The following is a 23,721-nucleotide window of genomic DNA, read 5'->3' on the forward strand; positions in this document are numbered from 1 at the left end:
TGTGGGTACGTTGACTACGTCTGCATACCAGGCACTCCTGGCCCCATCCATTGCTATTGGGGTGACCTGCACCTCTTCTTCTTTGATCTTCTTTAACAGTCTGGGAAGAAGGGGAAGAGGCAGGCAGGAACAGGTAAGGAGGGACGAACTGTGACCAGAGTATTGCAAGAGCATCGACGTTCACCATGAGAGGATCGTGGGACCTGGAGATGAACCGTGGGACTTTTCTGTTCATCCTGGAAGCCATGAGATCCATGTTCTAAGTGCCCCACCGTAGAAAAATTTGATGAGAAACTGTCTGATGCAGAGACCATTCTCCCCTCGCGACTGAGAAAGTTGGCGGCCCAATGATATACGCCGGAAATATGCACAGCCGATATTGCCGGAAACCTGGTCTCTGCCCAGACAAGAATCTTGGAGACCGTGGTCATTGAGTTCATCCCTGGTTCTTGATAAATGCCATCGTCGTTCAGTTGTCTGTCTAGACTTGAACTGGAAGGTCCCTGGGAAGGTTTTGTCAGGGGAGAAGGGACAGAAGAATTACTCTACTCTAATCTCGAGAACGTTTATTGGCAGAGAAGTCTCCGCCGACCAATGGCCCTGGACTGTGAGGTTTGTGAAAGACTTCTCCCCAGCCAAGGAGACTGGCATCCGTTGTAACTACTTGCCAGTGGATAGGGAGGAAGGACCGACCCTGACGAATGAGGAGGGAAGACAGCCACCTGATTAGGGGCACCCTGATTTGCAATGAGATCTGGAGTGAAAGGTCCAGGGAGATAACAGACCTGTCCCATTGGGACAGAATGGTCTGCTGATATGTCCTGGTGCAGAATTGATCGAAGGGTATTGTTTCCGCAGCTGCCGCCATCATACCTAAAAACGCCATGGGCGAGCGAGGGGAACAAGGTCGAGGGCACTGAAGAGCGCAAAGCCCTCGTTGTAGAGCTGCTTTCTTTTCCTTTGGAAGAAAGACCCTCGCTCAGTGAGTATCGAAAAGCATGAACAAAAAAATCAGATGTTGGGTCGGAACTATACAAAATTTGGACCAGTTGACAATCCAGTCGAGACAGGGTACACTAAGCTAAACTGATTAACTTGGTGCCAGTTGGTGGGGTGTACATTGCTGAGGAGGAGCTAATTTGCTTGTTCATAGTGTCAGCCTCCTAGTAGCAGCAGGATACACCCATGGTTTCCTGTGTCACCCAATGAAGCAATAGAGAAAGTTGAGTTAAGGCTACAACAGACAAAGTGATACTTTTGCTAGCGATTGTCAGAGATCAGAGCTTCAAGAAATGGACAATGGTGTTCATTGATGAAGCAACCCATTTTACATACATAGATTGTGATACACATATAGGGAATTCTACCTCTTGTCCACTACTTGTTGCCACTGGACCCTAACTAATAATTGGGGATCAGGCTTTACACCCTCAGATAGAAGTGCAGGAAGATCCCTCAACGGTATTGTAACGGGAAGTGGCATGTTAGTTTGTACAATTTGTAGTTGTGCTAGTTTCTTAGTGTGACCGAATTTATGACTTTCAATTTCTTCCTAGGGCATTTTTCATCAACAAATGGAGTTAGTTCCCCACCACACCTGGACATCTTTGACATGCAACCCGTTGAAGAAGTTGTAAAGTCTACCCCTGCTTTTAACGCTTCGACATTTCCTTCTAAATCATCAATGGGACTTGTTAGTGGTAAATCTGATTTATATTACTAGATTTGTGTGTAGAGTTGCATAGCAAGGTCATTTGACCTTGAAAATCCCTGCAGTAATCCTGAAATTAAAGTAAGTAGTGCAAGAAAAATATGGTTGCTTTATTATAGAAACAGCACCACACTTGTCCACAAGTTATGTGGGTGGTACTGCAGCCCAGACTCATTCACTTCAGTCAAGCGTCAGGACCGGGATCAACTCACGGACACGTGGTTCTGAACAAAGCAGCCATATTTTTTCTAATCCTTGCCAAATACACTGGTCTCCAGAAAAATTAAAAAATCTTGTATTTTAAAATTTGAAAACTTTGTAATGTCTATCTTGAGATACTGGATGTGACATTTACAGTCTAGAAGCCAGAAAATTCTGATTGCTTTTCCACTTCTGATTCCTGACAGCAGTGTTAGGGCTTGTGCACACGTTGCATATTTGGTGTGTTTTGGGTGGGTTTTTGCCATACAGATTTACTAGTTTTTCACCGTTGACCTCACTAAAATCAGGCAAAAATGTGTTTTTCGAGCTACGTTTTTCCTGCCAAGAGAGCGTAGAAAAGGTGCTGAAATCTCTGCATCCATTTACTCACTAATTTGGATCGAAAACTGCCAACTCCAGTAATATCTCTGTCTGACCTAAGCAGTGCCATATATAGGAGGGGGACATCGGTGTTTTTAGTCATTTGGATTTACACAAGGTGTCCATGTCAACACTACCCTATACGAGACAGATTATGACAACATGTTCTATTTAATAATCTACTTAAAAAAGATAATTGTGATTGGAGCTCAGATAAATTTTAATTCCCATAGAGCTCAATATGTGCAGCTATTACTCAATGGACAGCGCCCTGTGCTTTAAAAAGGTGCAGATCCCAGAGGGTAGGACCAGGACCTACATCTATCTGACTTTTTGTGGCATTTCCTGTGGATATGCCACTAGTGTCAGAGATGGGAGAAGTCTAAAAGTTGAAAGCTTATTAGGGGAGATTTATGAAACAATCTAAAAGAAGAACTGTGTTTGTTCCCATATCAAACAATCACAGTGAAGCTTTCATTTTTCAGTATTGTAATATAAAATAAGATCTGTGCTGTGATTGGTTGGTATGGGCAACAAAGGCAGCTTTTCTTGTAGACCGTTTCTAAACTTTCCAAATTGTTTGTATTTTGAACGTTGTGAATTATAATATTTTTATTTTGTTTTTACAAACCAAATATATGCTTAGATGCTAAATGTAGTATTCGCGTATAATCTGGTGTAGGTTTCCCAATTCAGTCAGGTGTACAGAACGTATCCACACCAATGAATGTGGATTTTGATGCCGTTTTTGGAACAAATACTTCTGCACATGAAAGTAACGAAACACCAGGTACGCTTTATATTGGCTTCATTTTCTGAGGTACAGTAAAGAGTATAAAACAAATCTGTTTGTTTGAAAAATGCATGTATAACTTTCCCATACTCCCTCTTCTGCTTAAATGCATGCATAGTCAATGACTGAAGTGATCGCTACACATGTACAGCGTGAATAAACCTTTGTCTTGTGTAGCTGAGGCAAGACTAATCATATGAATGTATGCAATGATCTTCATATCTGTATAAATATGTGTCTAATACCTGGGTAATGTAATGCTCTGGGGCTAAAGAATCTCTACTAAATAATATGAAGTTGTGTCATTTGTTTTTTTTTGTTTTGTTTGTTTTTTCTTGGCTTTTTTTTTTTTTTAAATTTCGTCGAAATCCTGCAGTCACCAAAGTTAAGCACAAAAATTGAGCTTGGATTAACCCCTTTGTTACATTGGACGTACTATTCCGTCCATGTGACCTGGGACTTAAGTCCCATGGACGGAATAGTACGTCATAGCTGACACCCGCCACTATCACAGCTGACACCCAGCACTATGTGCCAGGTGCGGTCACGGACCGCTCCCGGCACACTGATCAAACATGATCGCAGTGTACTGGGGCATAGGGAAGAATCGCGTTGTTCCGAGGGCCTCTTTCCTTCAGGCCCTCGGATCCAAGATGGCAGCAGGGGCTTTCCGGGTCCTGCAGGGAGGCGGCTTTCTCTGTGCCTGCTAAGAAGCCTCCTGCACTGCCTGTCAGATTGCCGATCTGACACAATATAGTAATGTCGTCGTGTCCCCCCCCCCCCCCCCCCCCCCCCCGGGACAAAGTAATAAAGTGAAAAAAAAGTGTAAAAATATTTGAAAAATTCCTAAATAAATTAGAAAAAAAATTCCCTAATATATATTCTTATTTTTTGTAAATAAAAAAAACAAACAAGTACACATAATTAGTATCGCCGCGTCCGTAACGTCCCGCCCTATAAAAATGTCTCACTAGTTAACCCCTTTAGTGAACTCCTGGGAAAAAAAAAAAAGAAAACAAAGCAAAAAAACAATGCTTTATCATACCGCCGATCAAAAAGTGCAATGACACAAGATCAAAAAGAAGGATATAAATAAACATGGTACTGCTGAAAACGCCCTCTTGTCCTGCAAAAAACGAGCTGCCGTACAGCGTCATCAGCAAAAAATTAAAAAAAGTTCTAGCTCGCAGAATAAAGCGATGCAAAAGTCATTATTTTTTTTTTTTTATAAAATTGTTTTTATTGTATAAAAGCGCCAAAACATTAAATTATATAAATGAGGTATCGCTGTAATCGTACAGACCCGAAGAATGAAACCGCGTTATCAATTTTACCACACGCGGAATGGTTTAAATGCCAAAAAAAAAAGAAATTCATTAAATGCTGGTTTTTGTTAATTCTGCGTCCTGAAAATCGGAATAAAAAGCGATCAAAACATGTCACGTGCCCAAAAATGGTACCAATAAAAACGTCAACTCGTCCCGCAAAAATAAGACCTCGCATGACTCTGTGGGTCAAAATCTGGAAAAATTATAGCTCTCAAAATGTGGTGATGCAAAACTATTTTTTGTAATAAAAAGCGTCTTTTAGGCTGGTTTCACACTTGCGTTTTTTTTTTTTGCTCTGTTTTTGCGCAAAAAACGCATGCGTTTTTTCCTATACTTAACATGGGTGCACATAGACATGCGTTTGTATGCGCATGCGTTTTTTTTGTAGTGTGCGCCCGGGCGCACAAAATGCATCCTGGTGCATTTTTTTGTGCGTCCGACCTGGCTCCAAAAAAACGCATGTGCACGCAATGCACACAAAATTCACCCAAAAACACATTATAGTCTATGGGAGAGCTGACGTGCGCATGGTAATGCGCACGTCAGCGCAAAAAAAGCATTTTTAAAAAAACATGCTCAAAAACACAAAAAAAGCATACAAACGCATGATGCATTTTTTTATGTGCGTTTGCACTGCACACGCAGCGCAAAAAAACGCAAGTGTGAAAGTAGCCTTAGCGTGTGACAGGTGCCAAACCTAAAAACCCACTATAAATAGTAAATCAAACCCCCCTTTATCACCCCCTTAGATAAAGAAAAATAATAAAATTTAAAAACAAAGTATTTATTTCCATTTTCCCGTTAGGATTGGAGTTAGAATTGGGGAGTTTCCACTGTTCAGGCGCATCAAGGGCACTCCAAATGCGACATGGTGTCCGATTAGGGATGAGCGAGCATATTCGTGGGTATTCGGTACTCGGTACATAGCGAGTATTTCACTACTCGCCTCGCACTATTTGTTTCTCCCGCCCAGCAGTTGCCAATCACAGTAATGCCGCACCCTGCTATGACTCATCATAGTCTGGTACTAAGCCCTGCCGCCGCCATTTTCTGCACATTGCATGCAGAACACAGCTAGTGTAGGGAGAGTGTGAGCAGCTGCTAGGGAGAGATGTGTTTTTTGGTGCAAATCATCCAGAAATCCTCTGTGAAACCCAAAAGCTCTTTTCAGAGCTGAAAGTATAAGGTCAGGGACTGAGTAGTGACCGTTTTCCCAGCTTTTTGGGGGGGTCACATTTACCCCTGCAATGCAGTTTTTTTTGTGCTGTTGCGGTGCTGTGTTCATAGAATCACAGCGAGTAGGACGCACGCACAGTACTGCACAACTGACACGCAGCCAGCACCGCTGTCTTGTGTGGTGTCTGGGGTGCGGATTCTTGCCTTAAACCTCAGGGCAGTTTTTTTGTGCTGTTGCGGTGCTGTGTTCACAGCGAATAGTACGCACGCACGGTACTGCACAACTGACACGCAGCCAGCACCCCTATCTTGTATGGTGTCTGGGGTGCGGATTCTTGCCTTAAACCTCAGGGCAGTTTTTTTGTGCTGTTGCGGTGCTGTTTGTAAAACACAAAGCAGTACTAGGCTGTAGTGCTACCTTCCACAAAGCACTAACTGCTCCTTGTTCCCCAATATCTGTATCTGAACATCTGCAACTATGGCAGAAAAATCCAAAATTCCTAAAAAGGCTGTTGTGAAGGGACAGGGACGTGGGGTCGTTGGTGCCCAACAAGGCACAGAGTCTGGGAGATCGAAGAAGGTTGATGCATCTAGTTTCCTGGCGAAATTTCCCGGTCTGGAACATAAACAGGCCTGGAAGCCAGAAGAACAAGAGCAGATCCTGTTTTGGATGGCTGATAAGGCCTCAACGAAATGTTTTAGCAGCATCCAATCGTCCATGACAAAACAGTCTACTGTCCATACAGATAACGCTGGGTCATCCTATTTTCAACCTGTTCCTAGTTCATCACCCGGTCAGGAGTCACAGGAAACATTTGACCCCAACCTTGGTCACTCCGAGGATCTGTTTGATCCATTTCCTTGCATTGCCTCTGGCCTTTCACCGCACGACATTGAAGAGGAACGTGAAGGGGTATCGTCTGTTGATGATGGCCAAATATTTGAAACCTCACTGCCAGAAGAAAGCCACTTTCATCCACATAATATACCGGCTGAAGAGGTGGAGGCTGATGGTGATGACACACAGTTGCCATCTGGCCAGTCGCCAATATCAACACGGAATGAGGATGACATGGACGGCGAGGTGGTCAATGATGAGACCAGCAATCCGACCTGGACCATTGGCACACATAGCCAGCACAGCAGCACAGAGGATGACGGTGGATATGTAGCACCAACAAAGGCGCCAAGGGCTACTGGTTTGAGCAGAGTGCTAAGTGTGTCAACTGTTGCCAAGAGCAATCCCTCTGTGCCCCAAGTCAAGGCAAGGGTTCGTTCAGCCGCTGTTTGGAATTTTTTTTTCCGATAGTCCTTCTGAACCAAATGTCATCTGTACCATCTGCCAAAGGAAGCTGAGCAGAGGCCAGGGCAAAGGCAACCAAAGCACCACCAGTATGCGGAAACACATGGCAGCCATGCACCCTAGTCGGTGGGCTGAACAACAGGGTACCAAATCAGTGTCTGCGACTGCGGGTCAAACCACTGCCATGTCGCCTGTGATGTGTCCTTTCCAATCTGGTGGGCAGGAAGCAGGTGATCATCAAACCTCTTGCTCACAAGCTGCGGTTGCACAGACACAGACCACAACAAGCTCATCCACTTGTTTGTCCCAGAAAAGCGTCCAATTGTCCGTGCCCCAGATGTATGAAAGGATGCGTAAATACCAAGCCACGCACCCACAAGCACAAATATTGAACGCGCACATTGCCAAGTTGCTAGCCGTGGAGATGTTACCGTTTAGGCTTGTGGGGACACAGTCTTTCCGTGATCTTTTGGCTGTGGCTGCCCCACGATACTCTGTTCCCAGCCGGCACTATTTTTCCTGCTGTGCCGTCCCCGCGTTACACCAGCACGTCTTAAACAATCTAAAGCGTGCTCTCGCCAACGCCGTAACCGGGAAGGTCCATCTTACAACAGACACGTGGACAAGTACTTGTGGCCAGCGACGAAACATCTCTGTCACGGCACACTGGCTCAACCTGGTGGAGGGTGGGACAAAGTCTCAAACTAGACCATCAACACATCCTACTGACGCCACGAATAGTGGGCCCAACCTCAATCGGGGTTTCCTTCTCATCATATACGTCCAGTCTCCCCTCTTCCGCCTCCTCCGTCTCATCATCCTATGCTGAATTACCCTCCACATCACTCCCAAGTTGGGAGCTGTGCAGCAGCGCATCGGCAAAGTGCCAAAACGCTCTGCTGAAGCTGATCTGCTTAGGTGAAACACCACACACTGCAGCAGAGCTGTGGCAAGGAATAAAACAGAACGATCAGTGGCTCTCCCCACTGCAACTCCAACCTGGTCTGGTTGTCTGCGACAATGGGCTTAACCTGGTGGCAGCTTTAAAGCTCGGGAAGCTGGTACACGTGCCAAGCATGGTTCACGTGCTGAACCTAGTGGTGCAGAAATTTATAAAAACATACCCTAACTTGCCGTACTTGAGAAGGTGTGCCGTATTTGCGCCCATTTCCGCCACTCCTCAACAACTGTTACCAGTCTTGCAGCTCTTCAAAAGCAATTTAATTTGCCAAACCACAGACTCATTTGCGACCTGCCAACACGGTGGAACTCAACATATCATATGCAAGGTTAAGTGAGCAGCACAGGGCACTTTCTGAATGCCAGCTTAAACATGCCTGTCACACTGAGACTCAGCCAAGACACATAACTGTCGAGTGGGTGTGGATCGCTGATATTTGTGAGGTGCTTGGCAACTTTGATTACTGCACCAAGCTTGTGAGCGGTGATCATGCTATTATCAGCGTAACCATCCCTATGCTATGTCTGCTGAAAAAAACGCTGCAGAATCAAAAAATGGAATCTTTGCGTGCCCAGAAGCTGGGTATGGAGGAAGATTTCACAATGGGTGATCCTACCCCGCCCAGCCAATATCATTATGTATCATTGGGGGACGAAGATGATTTGAAATGAGGAGGGAGAGGACTTTTTCAGTGGTACTGAGGGGACACCTCATGCTACAGAGGGGAATCCCAACCCCGGCTTCATGTCTGTCCAGCATGGGTGGGCTGAAGAGGAGGAGGTGGAGGAGGCGAGTCAGTGTGAGGAGAGGATGGGTATTGTTCCTCCTTCAGGGGTTACAGAACATTTGCTTCTTTGCAGCTTGGCACACATAGCACACGTCATATCTGACTGTCTGTGCCAAGACCCTTGCGTATTCCAATTTTCAATAGCAACCTATAATGGTTGGCCCCCTTTCTAGACCCACGGAAGGAGGACAAATTCACAATGGAATCCTTCAAGAAGGCCGTTGTCGATCATTTGATGGCACCAGCACCATCAGACACCACTACTATCAGAGATACCAGCTCTATGCAACAGCATGCATTAATGGGGAGAGATATGCCAAGCAGGTCCAAAAGAGGTGGTGGTAAAATGTCCACAAACTGGGCCATCTTCAATAAACCGGCTCATCACCAAGGAATAGCTGCAACAGTAGCAATGTCAAGGAGGGTGAAGTTGCACAAGATGGTCAACGACTATTTAAGTGACCATACCTGCGTCCTTCCTGACGCTTCTGTACCGTTTAGTTACTAGGTATCCAAGCTGCATAGTTGGCCCGACCTCTCCTTCTATGCCTTGGAGGTGCTGGCCTGCCCTGCTGCTAGTGTGATGTCAGGGCGTGTTTTCAGTGCCGCTGGGGAAATCATCACAGATACACGCACACGGTTGGCTACAGAGAATACAGACAGGCTGACTCTGATAAAATTTAACAAGGACTGGATTTCGCAACAGTAAGCCCTACAGATGGCAGTATCCCAACGTAAAGTCACCCAACATATTTTTTTTTTTAAAATTGGTGATCACATCCATCCCTTCCCATACAAGCCCCCTTTTCTTCTTACACATGTTTTCAAAACCTGCTTCTGACACATGTACCTCATGGTCAATAAGCTAAAAACAATGTTATGTTAATTAATATTTCCCATCGGAGGCACTTGTGATCAGAGTGAGACCCTTCTTCCTTCATCAACCATGGTATCATGCCCCTTGGTCTAATTTTTGGAGACACTATGGCTATGCCTAGACACTGGGCACTGCCACCTCTATGCTAGTAGTCCTAGCTTCATCATAGTTGTTTGGCCCTTCAGACCTGTCTTGATTCCTTCATCAACTATGATACAGCCCCTTGGGCTAATTTTTGGAGACACTATGGCTATGCCAGGACATCTTCTTCTTACACATGTTTTCAAAACCTGCTTCTGACACATGTACCTCATGGTCAATAAGCTAAAAACAATGTTATGTTAATATTTCTCATCGGAGGCACTTATGATGAGAGTGAGACCCTTCTTCCTTCATCAACCATGGTATCATGCCCCTTGGTCTAATTTTTGGAGACACTATGGCTATGCCTAGACACTGAGCACTGCCACCTCTATGCTAGTAGTCCTAGCTTCATCATAATTGTTTGGCCCTTCAGACCTGTCTTGATTCCTTCATCAACTTTGATACAGCCCCTTGGGCTAATTTTTGGAGACACTATGGCTATGCCTGGACATTGGGCACTGCCACCTCTATGCTAGTAGTCTTGACTTTATCACAATTGTTTGGCCCTTCAGACCTGCCTTTCTTCCTTCATCAACCATGATACAGCCCCTAGGGCTAATGTTTTGAAGACACTATGTCTATGCCTACACATTGGGCAGTGGCACAACAAGGATAGTACTCCAAGCTTTATAATTGTGAATCCCTTGTGGTGATGATGGGTGGCTTCTTCCTGCATTATCCATAACAACCCCTAGGGCAGATTGCTCTCCTTACACCACTTACACACTTAGCTGTCAGAAGATCGCCTCCATCATCACTCGCTCTTACGTCACTTCTGATATATCACTGGCACTACCTAAGTGGCGTATGAGTCCCGCTCTCTTCCAGCAAAAAAACACAGAACTTCAAATAATGTTTGTACATTCTAGTGAAGCAGTGGTGTAAAATCAATCGTGCAGCCCCTGACCAGGTGCCCCCATTTTATATACATTTGTTTACAGCATACATTTTTTTACATTTACACATTTTTTAGCCTTTTCCTCAGCCCCCAGACCACTTTGTAGGGTCCAGCAGACAATTACTCGCATTTTCCATTGACTATCATTTGACTCGCTATTTGTACTGAATACCCGAGTATTAAGGTATACTCGGTACGAGTATCTCGAGTCCGAATACTTCAGTACTCGCTCATCCCTACGTCCGATCTCAATTCCAGCCAATTCTGCGTTGAAAAAGTCAAACGGCGCTCCTTCCCTTCCGAGCTCTGTCATGTGCCGAAACAGTGGTTCCCCCCACATATCAGGTATCAGTGTACTCAGGACAAATTGCACAATAACTTTTGGGGTCCAATTTCTCCTGTTACCCTTGGTAAAATAAAAAAAAATTGGACCTGAAGTAATTTTTTTGTGAAAAAAAGCTAAATTTTTTTTTTTTTTTTTTTTTTTTTTTAACTTTCAGAAAATTCCTGTGAAGCACTTGAAGGGTTAATAAACTTCTTGAATGTGGTTTTGAGCACCTTGAAGGGTGCAGTTTTTAGAGTGGCGTCACTTTTGGGTATTTTCTATCACATATCCTAAAAAAATGGTGTAAAAATGAGAAATCGCTGGTCAACTTTTAACCCTTATAACTTCCTAACAAAATAAAATTTTGGTTCCAATATTGTGCTGATGTAAAGTAAACATGTGGGAAATGTTAGTTATTAGGTATTTTGTGTGCCATTATCTCTGTGATTTAAGGGCATGAAAATTCAGAGTTGGAAAATTGCAAAATTTTCGCCAAATTTCCATTTTTTTTTTTTTTACAAACACAAGTTATATCAAAGAAATTTTACCACTATCATGAAGTACAATATGTCACAAAAAAAACAATGTCAGAATCACCGGGATCCATGGAAGCGTTCCAGAGTTATTACCTCATAAAGGGACAGTAGGCAGAATTGTAACAATTGGCCCGGTCATTAGCGTGCAAACCACCCTTGGGAGTAAAGGGGTTAAGCTGGTATACATGCATCACATGAACACATGTTCACATTGGCCATAAAGCGCAAAAAAGCAAATGAATTTAAATAACTTGGGGTTCTTAGTAAAATTTTTTTTGATCAAAAATAGCATAAAAGCCGTCCCACCGTCGTCGAGGTACCCTTGATCGGGGCGGTCCTACACTGTCTAATATTAAAAACATTACCATGTGTTAAAATTGACCTCCAGTGTGTGAATAAGGATAGAGTCCCAATTTATGAACACCAGTCAGGGGAAGCCTTTAAATGTAATTACCAGCTCAGAAAAGGGAGGCCACACCCCGACTTGCACAGAATTCAAAAATACAAAGATAAGCACAAAAATTGAGCTTGGATTAAGTTGGTATACATGCAGCATATAAACGCAAGTTCACATTAGCCATAAAGCGCAAAAACCCTGCTGTAACTAAATAAGTAAAAGGCAAGTGCATTTAACTAACTCGGGGTTCTTAGTAATACTGTTTTTGATCAAAAAATAGCATAAAAGCCGTCCCCCGTCGTCAAGGTCACCAAAATTAATTGCATAATCCTACCAGATGAGGTTAGAAAAGGATAAAACCAGGGTACAACATGACATAGCATTTCCAATACAAATTCACAATAAATGCGAGATTTAAAAAAAAAAAAAAAGAAAAATAGGTTTTCATTGTATTGTACTTTGTGATGTGGATACTTGTTGCAAAACGGAAAATCCCCAACATATCCACTATGTCTACATTTGACATTGGATTATTATAATAGGACAACCTATAGAGCTGGTCAATTACTGAAAACCATTGCAAGAATATTCTGTCACTTTATGATTTTCCATCCTTTGTAACCCCCACCTATCTTGAGATTGAGAGGGACATGGCTCTTCTGTTCTTTTTTTACAGGAAAGATGTATATCTTTGTACCGTGTTAGCCAGTAGATAGAAAAATATTCAGGATTGAGAGTCCTCAGTAGTTGATAGCCTTTAAAAGGTAACTGAAAAGATGGTAACACATTGCAAGCTTTCGAGAGCTTGCAATGTGTTACCATCTTTTCAGTTAGCCTTTAAAAGGTATCAACTACTGAGGACTCTCAATCCTGAGTTCTTTTGTTAAGCATTCCCTGCACAGTGGTGGTGCTGCTGTGGACCTGGCAGTCCAAAGACCGTCAGCCCACCTGATTGTCTTGGAAGGGTCCACAATGCTGTTCAGGGACTGCTATACTGGTGGAAACAAAATGAATATAAATATGAAATAAAATGAATATAATGCTCAAAACCCTCAAGCAGTTAAATGAAGGGATTTGTTCATTCTTTAAGCAGCTTCCAGTCAGAAGCCGCTTTCTCTCTGTCTCCATACTTGAAAGTGTATCTTAAAGGATGCCGGTGTTTTCCTGAAGCAGTTTCGCCGCAGTGTGCACCACCACTTGAAAGACACTGTGTGCACATACCCTAAGGGTGAGTGCACACGCTGCGGATTTGCAGGTAAAACCGCAGGTAAAGTGACCTGCGGTTTTCCTGCAGAATTGCCAGCGGTTTTCCCCTGTGGATTGACACCTGGAAAGAATTGACATGCTGCGGATTTAAAACCGCAGCTAATCCATGCGGAAAAATCTGCAGCATGTGCACTGCGGATTTGAAATCCCATTGGCTAACATTGTACTGTACAATGTCTGCGGATCTGCTGCGCATCCGCAGGGCCAAATCCGCTGCGAATCCGCAGCAGAATCCACAGCGTGTGCACATATTCTAAGCAAGTGTTGCTTTTCTACGAAGTCCAGTCCTGCTCTTGGCAAAAAAGGATATCGCATTCATAAGAACTTCCCATAGACTAAGCACACATACTTAAAACCAAGCATATTAAAATTAAAGGGTCACAGTTGACTGTTAATTCGCTTCAGCATCATAGATCATTGTAAGGAATGATTGCCCCAGCAATAATCATTACAGCTTTATTTATATCTATGGTTTATGCCTCTGCAATGTTGGATTGAGTGTACCCCCTTACAAAACTAATTAACTTTTCTCTCTTTATTGCATGCTTGCTCATTCTCATCCGCCCGTATCTCTGGTGAGTTGCTAGATATAGTTTTCTGCTCATAATAAAGACTAACATTCTTTTTCAGTGTTGTTGTATAACCCACATCACCATTTTACAGATGTGCCATTCATTGCTAAAAATGTAATTACTTAAGCTTTTTTTTTTCTAGGCAGGCAGCATAATATATAGTGTAAACAGAGGATTTTGTGTACGAGGGAGGTCAATTCTCTCATATTTTATTGAATATGTATCTGATGTAAATGGGAACAGTTGTCATACGCTAGGACAATGTCTAATGATTTACATTCTCCCTCATGTAAGATGTTTCAGGACACAGTACTATTATGCCACGTTCACACGTTCAGGATTCGGTGAGTATTTTACCTCAGTATTTGTAGCCAAAACCAGGAGTGGATCAATCAGAGGAAAAGTGTAATAGAAACACGTCACCACTTCTGGATTTATCCCCCACTCCTGGTTTTGGCTTACAGATACTGAGGTAAAATACTGACCAAATACTGAAGGTGTGAATGTGGCCTTAAAGGTTTCCAGACGAGCTATAATTTTAAAATATCTATCCGACATTGCTTAGATATTTTGCTGATTTATAAAGTGAAATGAGTGAGGAACATTTTTTTGATTGGATGTTCTAAAGGTAATATCATGCGGTGTAATATAATGTCCCTTCTATAATATTATGCGGTGTAATATAATGTCCCTTCTATCAGGGCTGTGGAGTCGGAGTCGTGGAGTCGGAGTTAGTTTTGGTTGGAGTCGGTAGAAATGTACCGACTCCAGCTTTAAAAAAAAAAATGTATTAATATTTCATAATTGAACTTTCATATAAATTTTATAAATGTTACTCAAATATATATGTTCTATCAAACTATGAACAACAGTGATAAGCAGTTCTGCTGGAGATAGAGACATTTCTTACTTCTTGTGTGTCACTGTTCTCCACTGCCCTTATCTAATCTTATACTTGGTTAACCTCATGCTGCACCAACCCCCCTACTTACAATGTATGAAACTGAAAGTGAAAATGTGTTGCAAATTCTTAGTAGTAAAGCTCCTCCTCTAGACTAGATCATACTAGGTGTGCGTCTTCCAAGCATCTCACAGCTGCCTGCTACTCAGAAGAGGAAGACTGTAAGAAGTATTATCCTTTCAACAAACTTTGCATCAGTTAACTGTGAGTACATGAGGAATAATAACAGTATTACTGACCACTATATCAGTTGTACGACCTGGCAATAATTTTGTACAATTGTTTTTAGGAAAAACAATTGTCATTTGGATTGTGAATGCAGAATTAAAAACCTGAGAATGTCAAAGAAGCATCACATTAAATCAGCTGTATTTGAACATTTCACCATCACTCAAGATAGAAAACATTATGTCTGTCAGTGTATGACAAATGATCCAGACGAAAACAAATGCTGTGAAGCCAAGATGAGTGCATATTCAGGCAAAGATAAAAATGCTCCTACCAGAGCTTCTAATCTAAAGAGATATTTACAGCGCTTTCATCCAGAAGTACTGAAAGCAGTGGATGAGAAAGACTGCATCCAAACCAATGAACCAGTGCCCAGCTCTTCCAGCCAAACAAAGGAGCAGAGAACTTTGCAGCCATCAGTTGCAAGATATTTTGTCAGTGACAAAGTTACTGTGACAATGACAGTAGATACATTTAAAAAACAGATCATAGAGCTTGTTGTAAAGGATAGTGTGCCTATTTTAATTATTTTCACGACCAGCTTTTATGTGTCTGAATGGGGAAATGGCCCGCAAGCTTGGTGTTTCTCTGGAGAGAGAGAGTATTAGAAAATTAGTAATCGAAGAAGCTTTTAAACAAAAGGAAGAACTTAAAAAAACTCTCAAGGGACGCTTTCTGTTTCTTAAAATGGATGCCTGCACACGTCACAGAGTGAACTATTTTGCCATCAATGTCCGATTTGTTTGTGACAAAAATGAAATAGTTACCAAGACATTGGCAGTAAAAGACACGAAAGCTCATCACACCAGTGAGTTTCTCCAGGTCTTGGTGGAAAAGGTTCTGCAAGACTATGAACTTAAAAAAGAGCAAGTTCTTTCTGTCGTAACTGACAATGCTTCAAATATGATAAGTACTATTAAGCTAATGAATGAGAGTAATGATGGTGACCAGCAGCTAGAAGAACATTCTGGGTCCACAGACACAGAAATGTTTGAAATAGAGGAACACAGTATTGTAACTGAGGAGCAAACTGAAGTTGCTTCAGATGAACAGCAACATGATAATTTAGATGATCTTGTTGAAACTGTCAATATGTTCTTTCATTCATCACATGCGCTGTGTTGTGCATACGCTAGAGCTGGCTATAAGAGACAGTCTGCAAGAAGGACATGCTGCTGCACTGATTGGCAAGGTGAGAAAATTGGCTACTGTTGCCAGAACCCCTAAAGTTGACTCAATTTTGAAGAGACGTGCTGGAAAAGGGGCAATTATTGATCAAGCCACACGATGGGGCAGTACTTACTTAATGATTCAGCGCTTGGTTGAACTGAAAACCTTTCTTGTAGACATGGCTAACCCTCAACTGACGCTAAATGAAAGTCAGTGGAATCAGGTGACTGAGCTGGAAAAATTGCTAGAGCACCCATTTACAGTGACTAAAAAATTACAAGCAGAGGACTTAACTCCAGGTATTTTCTTAAAGGAGTGGAAGAACCTGATGTTTCGCCTGTCCCAAAGAGGAGGGTTAATTGCAAGTGGCATTGCTACATCAATGAAACGGAGAGAGGAGCTACTATTACAAAATAACATTCTTTTGGCAGCTGTTTATGTAGACCCAATGCATCGGATTCTTCTAGATGATCAACAGCTAAGTAAAGGAAAAGAAGCTCTGTTTGAAATAGCAGTAAGGATGAAAGGGTTGCAGAACAGTCAGGAGGAACAAGAAGAATTTGGTCGTCCTGCCACATCTTCACCCTCATCATCAACTGATGAAGAATTTAATTTCGAAAAATATTTGGATCACAAGGACCGTGCAAAGCGTTCCCGCATAGAAGAAGAGTCATCCCCATCAAGGAACACAGCCAGTACATTTCAGCAGAATTTTTCATGTGCACTAAAAGAAATTGAGAAATTTGACCGTTCATCAAAAATAACAGTGCAACAAGCGATTCCTCTGTATCCTGACATTGTCAGAGATGTTGCCCGAGTGGTTACTGCTTTGCCACCAACACAAGTTAGTGTAGAGAGGTTGTTCTCTGCTCTCAAAATAATTAGATCAGATTTGAGGGTATCCATGAAGGAGGATCTGACAGAGGCAATACTTTTTCTGAGGACAAATTTATAGATTTCTTATTAACTGCATAAAAGTGTTTATTGCATATTTACTTACAGTTTAGAAAAGTTTATAAAAGTTATTTGCTATATTCTAATTGTATTCTAAAAAATTTAGTTTTTGCTCTAAGTGGTCTGATTACTTATATGATGGTGAGAAACTGAATAAGCACGATGTTTAATATTTTACAACAGTAAATTTGTTGTTATGAATTGGCCATTTATGAAGGAGTCGGAGCCGGAGCCTGATAAAATCCAGGAGTCGGAGTCGCAACTGTGGCTTACCGACTCCACAGCCCTGCCTTCTATAATATTATGCGGTGTAATATAATGGCCATTCTATAATATTATACTGTGTAATATAATGTCTCTTTTATATAATATTATACAGTGTAATATCATGGCCCTTCTGTAATATTATACGGTGTAATATAATGACCTTTCTATAATATATGGTGTAATATAATGTCTCTTATATAATATTATACGGTGTAATATCATGGCCCTTCTATAATATATGGTGTAATATAATGGCCCTGCTATAATATTATACCGTGTAAATATAATGGCCCTTCTATAATATTATAAGGTTTCATATAATGGCCCTTCTATAATATTATACGGTGTAATATAATGGCCCTTCTGTAATATTATACGGTGTCATATAATGGCCTGATATCATGGCTCGTCTCTAATATTATACGGTGTGATATCACGGCCCTTCTATAATATACGGTGTAATATAATGGCCCTTCTATAATATTATACCGTGTAATATAATGACCCTTCTGTAATATTATACGGTGTCATATAATGGCCTGATATCATGGCCCGCCTCTAATGTTATACGGTGTGATATCATGGCCCGTCTCTAATATTATACGGTGTGATATCACGGCCCTTCTATAATATACGGTGTAATATAATGGCCCTTCTATAATATTATACCGTGTAATATAATGACCCTTCTGTAATATTATACGGTGTCATATAATGGCCTGATATCATGGCCCGCCTCTAATGTTATACGGTGTGATATCATGGCCCGTCTCTAATATTATACGGTGTGATATCATGGCCCTTCTATAATATACGGTGTAATATAATGGCCCCTGTGTAATATTATACGGTGTAATATAATGGCCCTTCTATAATATTATACCATGTAATATAATGACCCTTCTGTAATATTATAAGGTTTCATATCATGGCCCTTCTGTAATATTATACGGTGTCATATAATGACCTGATATCATGGTCCGTCTCTAATGTTATACGGTATGATATCATGGCCCGTCTCTAATATTATACTGTATGATATCATGACCTGTCTCTAATGTTATACGGTGTGATATCATGGCCTGTCTCTAATGTTATACGGTGTGATATCATGGCCTGTCTCTAATGTTATACGGTGTGATATCTTGGCCCGTCTGTTATACGGTGCCATATCATGGCCTGTCTCTAAAGTTATACGGTGTGATATTATGGCCCGTCTCTAATAATATACGGTGTGATATCATGGCCTATTTGATTAATTTCAGTCTCTTTTTGCCTTCTCAGTTATCTACTTCACAGATGATGTATTGCAACCAACTATCTCACAGCAGATTCAAAGGTCTGTGGCCACTGGAACGTACAGTGGAAAATTCATGGCAAATGACCTTGATTCTTCACTTGCAAACCTGGTCGGAAGTAAGTGATTAATGGTAGAGTTTGTTGTAGGTAGGTCATTTTTCTTTCTCAGATGCTTTCCCTCACAAAATGTTGTTGCCTTGCGTTTCAGATCTTGGCTTTGGAGGAACACCATCAAAAAGGTGTGTGGAATAATTTCTACAATTTCATGGCTCAATCCACAGCATTGATATTAGAGCGCTGGTGATTAAATATTGTATATAGGTCATTTTTATATAAGTCTGTGGAAGACTTAATGCAAAGGATCATTTAGACTACAATTCATCTTTTTATTTTTTTTTTATAATCTTTTTAGCTTAAATCAAGCGTTAATGGGGTTATCAGACTTGGAAAAAATGTTTCAAAAGGCAGAGGATGTTAAAAAGATATACGGTATATTCACCTGTGGCCATCTATATAATCATGGTCAACATCCCAATGACATTTTCCAGTCACCAGACCACTGCAGCCAATCACAGGTCTTTGTGGTTAAGTGACCAAAAACAAGTAGTCATCAGTGGCTACCACCGGAGACATTATATGTTCTTTCTGTCATGATCTGACAGTTTTAAATTGCACTGGGTGAACTTTTTTTTACTTTGGAAAGTTCCAAGGTGTCTTGACTGTCCCCGGTGGTGGGTAGGTGTATTGCACTTTAGGTTTTTGTGCACTTAATTAGGGATCAGGTGTGACACCCTATAAAGGTGTGTTAGGGGTGTGCAATCACTGCCTGTGATATTGTGAGATTGTTTTCACTTTGAGTTGGAGAGCCTGGAGGAAGGATGGAGCTGGTGAGGAGTCCTGCGCAGCTTAGCCAGGGGGGACGTGTTTCAGCTATGGTGTCTGGACGAAGGGCTGGCATGGCGTGGTGGGGTCGCAGTGATGGTGTCAGCGGGAAGTGTCTGCATGGGCTGGTGGAGTGGCGACTATGGAGAGTGGCACTCACCATGTGGGACTTGGCCGCTGAGCTGGACTCAAGCATGCTCGACTTCGTGTCAGAAGCTGAACTCATCCTTGGGACTCTGTGACTAAGCAGCTGCAACTGGTGGGTGGACTCTGCTCCAAGGCTGCACTAAGGTGAAGGGTCCTGTTATGGTGATGGATCCGGGTGGAGGAGAAGACGCACGCAGGTGGTGGGCTCTGTTGCTAGGAGCGCACGCAACAGAGCAAAGCTAAGTGGTGTTTCCCCTGTATTGTCTCTTTCCTCATGTGTGTTGTTAGTGCAGTGGTGGGATTAGTCTCCGCACCGACCCATTCCCTAGTGAGGGTTTAGGCTCAGGGCGAGCAAGGGCGTTAAGGTACGCGTGCGGCGACAGGTGCGGAGCCTGTTTAGGGAATGTGAGGAGTGTAGGGACACTGGCTCAGGGGAGTGCAGGAGGTCTCCATTTCCCCATTCCCTATCGCAGGGCCCACCATTGTTAAAGTTACCAAGGTTCCCCCCTTATTATTTAAATGCGCCTTACTGGAGGCGGTGTATCCAGATATATGTATGCATGGCGTGTAATACCTAAATCCGCCAGGTGGAGGCGGCGTATCCACCTGCACGCTTTATTATTTAAATGCGCCCCACTGGAGGCGGTGTATCCAGGGTCACGTGTGTTATGGGTTCGCCTTGTGACATCATCTGCGTCCCGACACACGTGACCAATGACATTATCACAGGCCCTACAGTTTTTTTTTTTCTGGTGAGCCTTGGCCATGTGGAGACCTATGGTATTTGCTGCCGGGCCTCACTGAGGTGTGGGGAGCGGCAAGGTGTGTTAGTGCCGCTGCAGCAGCAGTTATCAGGGTCTGGGGGCTTCTGCTCAGCTAACCAGAAAATCAAAAAAAAATGGCGGCTGCGATCTGGCTAAAAGCCCCTAGAGTCGCTGCTGGGGAGCGGGACTGGTTCATGCATGCGGGCGCACCCAGGCAGGTGGGAGGAATGGTGCCCCACGGAGCTGCCTGGTATTCCCCGAGGTGAAGGGGTACACCCCTGTGGTGAGCTGACTGGTGTGATAGTCCACGGGGTTTACGCCAAATCTTCTATACCATCGAAGAAGCCGCCCCTCCTGGTCGTATGGAGGCGACCAGTGAGTGTATATATTTTCCTCCATATTCCTGCGGCTCTGGTACTAAAGCCCCCTAGAGTCGCTGCTGGGGAGCGGGACTGGTTCATTCATGCGGGCGCACCCAGGCAGGTGGGAGGAATGGTGCCCCACGGAGCTGCCTGGTATTCCCCGAGGTGAAGGGGTACGCCCCTGTGGTGAGCTGACTGGTGTGATAGTCCGCGGGGTTTACGCCAAATCTTCTATACCACCGAAGAAGCCGCCCTCCTGGTCGCTTGCAGGAAGGCGACCAGCGAGTGTATATTTCATCCATATTCCTGTTCCCTTCTCCTCCAGGTGTGTGCAGCAGGTGCGCTGCGGGGGAGTAGGGACAAGTCTCTACCCTCGCCATTGACCAACCCTGGGAGGCGTAGACCTCATGGTGAAGAGGGTTGGAGGGTGGTGTCCCGTGGTGAATGGCGGGGGTGTGAGTGTGGTGACACAGGGGGACGCCTCTGTTAGAGTCCAGAATGAGTTCACCAAATTTATGACAAATGAATGTGTGCATTAAACGTTCAGGTCCGGACCTGTGTGTGAACGAGCATGTATGTGTGCCACCAAAAAACATCCTGTGGAAGTGTGTTTTAGAGCCTGATCAGCTCATAACAAATAAACATACACATACATAAACTCGTTCCCCAGGTCGGCGCTGTGGAGATGAGTGGTGCCTCCAAAATGAACTTTATTGCCAATACCAGCTGTGCGTTTGTCATAAACCTGAAGTGTCAGGTAATGGTGGGGTGAACTCAGGGTCTGGGCGTCCCCGCTGTAGGTGTTTCCCTAATGAGGGGTGGTCTTGAGGGTCCAGAGGCCCCTCATTAAGGAGGGGGTACTGTCATGATCTGACAGTTTTAAATTGCACTGGGTGAACTTTTTTTACTTTGGAAAGTTCCAAGGTGTCTTGACTGTCCCCGGTGGTGGGTAGGTGTATTGCACTTTAGGTTTTTGTGCACTTAATTAGGGATCAGGTGTGACACCCTATAAAGGTGTGTTAGGGGTGTGCAATCACTGCCTGTGATATTGTGAGATTGTTTTCACTTTGAGTTGGAGAGCCTGGAGGAAGGATGGAGCTGGTGAGGAGTCCTGCGCAGCTTAGCCAGGGGGGACGTGTTTCAGCTATGGTGTCTGGACGAAGGGCTGGCATGGCGTGGTGGGGTCGCAGTGATGGTGTCAGCGGGAAGTGTCTGCATGGGCTGGTGGAGTGGCGACTATGGAGAGTGGCACTCACCATGTGGGACTTGGCCGCTGAGCTGGACTCAAGCATGCTCGACTTCGTGTCAGAAGCTGAACTCATCCTTGGGACTCTGTGACTAAGCAGCTGCAACTGTTGGTGGACTCTGCTCCAAGGCTGCACTAAGGTGAAGGGTCCTGTTATGGTGATGGATCCGGGTGGAGGAGAAGACGCACGCAGGTGGTGGGCTCTGTTGCTAGGAGCGCACGCAACAGAGCAAAGCTAAGTGGTGTTTCCCCTGTATTGTCTCTTTCCTCATGTGTGTTATTAGTGCAGTGGTGGGATTAGACTCTGCACCGACCCATTCCCTAGTGAGGGTTTAGGGTCAGGGTGAGCAAGGGCGTTAAGGTACGCGTGCGGCGACAGGTGCGGAGCCTGTATAGGGAATGTAAGGAGTGCAGGGACACTGGCTCAGGGGAGCTTAGGAGGTCTCCACGTCCCCCATTCCCTATCGCCCAGGGCCCACCATTGTTAAAGTTTCCCAGGTTCCCCCTTTATTATTTAAATTCGCCTTTCTGGAGGCGGGGTTTCCAGATTGTATGTATAACGTGTAATACCCAAATTCGCCAGGTGGAGGCGGCGTATCCACCTGCACGTTTTATTATTTAAATGCGCCCCACTGGAGGCGGTGTATCCAGGGTCACGTGTGTCACATGGGTTCGCCTTGCGGAAACATCTGCGTCCTGACACACGTGATCATGACACTTTCTTCTCGTATTCCCTGCCTTTTGAAAAAATAAATTGTTCATCGGACAACCCCTTTTGAACTTTGACTAGCAGTTTTATGTGGGCTACAATGATTGCCCTCTTAGCCCTCTTGTTAGATAATAGATTTAAGGACACGCCTAGTGAATATACAACACCAATTCCAAAAAAGGGTCCATATGCTGTCTAAAATCTAAAGAAAACATGAATGTACTGATTTGGAAATCCCTTACCAACTTCTATTAACTCTCTCTAAACTTATTTGAGATGTGTTGCTGCCATCAATTTTTACAAATTTATTTTTTAACAAATGAAATGGCAAAACGTCCAACACCTTCTGATTTGTGTTCTATGTTGTGTTCTGCATAAAATATGACTAGATGAGATTTCCAAATCATTAAATTTATTGTTTTCTTTACATGTTACACAGTGTCCCAACTTTTTTGGAATTGAGGTTGCAAATAGTAGGCAGCATCTGCCCTTGTCTACTGTGCACACAACTACATGTGTAACTGTTCCAAAATATTCTGTCATATGAACCTAAGATTAAAATGGTGCACTCTTGCGTGTGTTCGCTACAGCATAAAGCAATGTTTTGGCCATAAATCTTGTGTAGACGTGTGTGTATAATGGGACATTGGTGCATAATGTAAGGCTTTGTAAGTTTATTATTATTTACAAGTGATGTGATTTCATAAGATTAACATTTCGTTATTATCAAATGTTTTAGACTTTTGTGCATAATGGCATTTTTTACAGCCTTAGTTGTTTGGAATTAGATTCTTGATGTCATGCCCGACGTGTTGCTGAAGAATGACCTGTTGTCTGTGTCCCAGCAGATCTGACATGCAGTGGAATCAGCCTACAGAGAAAAGACTGACTGGTGGCACAAACTGGCAAGCAAGAACAAGCACTTCAACCACGTGGACCCCTGCACCTATAGCTCCTGTACCTCAAATGGTAGGTTGTCTGGTTATTTCATAACACGTGAGTGTTTCACTTTGTATAAAATCATGATCTCTCCAGCTACATCTTCTGGATTCAGATCTAACCATGTACAGCCACAG

The 23,721-nt window shown here is 43.3% G+C and overlaps 1 protein-coding gene across 3 annotated transcripts in view; it reads left to right on the top strand.

Moving 5' to 3' along the window:
* LOC141050923 (phosphatidylinositol-binding clathrin assembly protein-like) overlaps nucleotides 1-23,721 on the top strand; it is a 172,373-nt gene that overhangs the window by 140,301 nt on the left and 8,351 nt on the right. For 2 of the 3 annotated variants that reach the window (XM_073547625.1, XM_073547627.1), the window contains exons 13-17: nucleotides 1,557-1,700; nucleotides 2,976-3,083; nucleotides 18,521-18,652; nucleotides 18,744-18,774; nucleotides 23,494-23,614. In XM_073547625.1, coding sequence (XP_073403726.1) covers nucleotides 1,557-1,700; nucleotides 2,976-3,083; nucleotides 18,521-18,652; nucleotides 18,744-18,774; nucleotides 23,494-23,614 — 536 coding nt within the window. The remainder of the gene's footprint in view (nucleotides 1-1,556; nucleotides 1,701-2,975; nucleotides 3,084-18,520; nucleotides 18,653-18,743; nucleotides 18,775-23,493; nucleotides 23,615-23,721) is intronic. The other variant, XM_073547626.1, reaches the window with a different exon arrangement.

The sequence above is a fragment of the Dendrobates tinctorius genome, unplaced genomic scaffold, assembly GCF_039654945.1.
Source record: "Dendrobates tinctorius isolate UK_male_01 unplaced genomic scaffold, ASM3965494v1 ptg000154l, whole genome shotgun sequence".
In the NCBI taxonomy this organism is placed as follows: domain Eukaryota; kingdom Metazoa; phylum Chordata; class Amphibia; order Anura; family Dendrobatidae; genus Dendrobates; species Dendrobates tinctorius.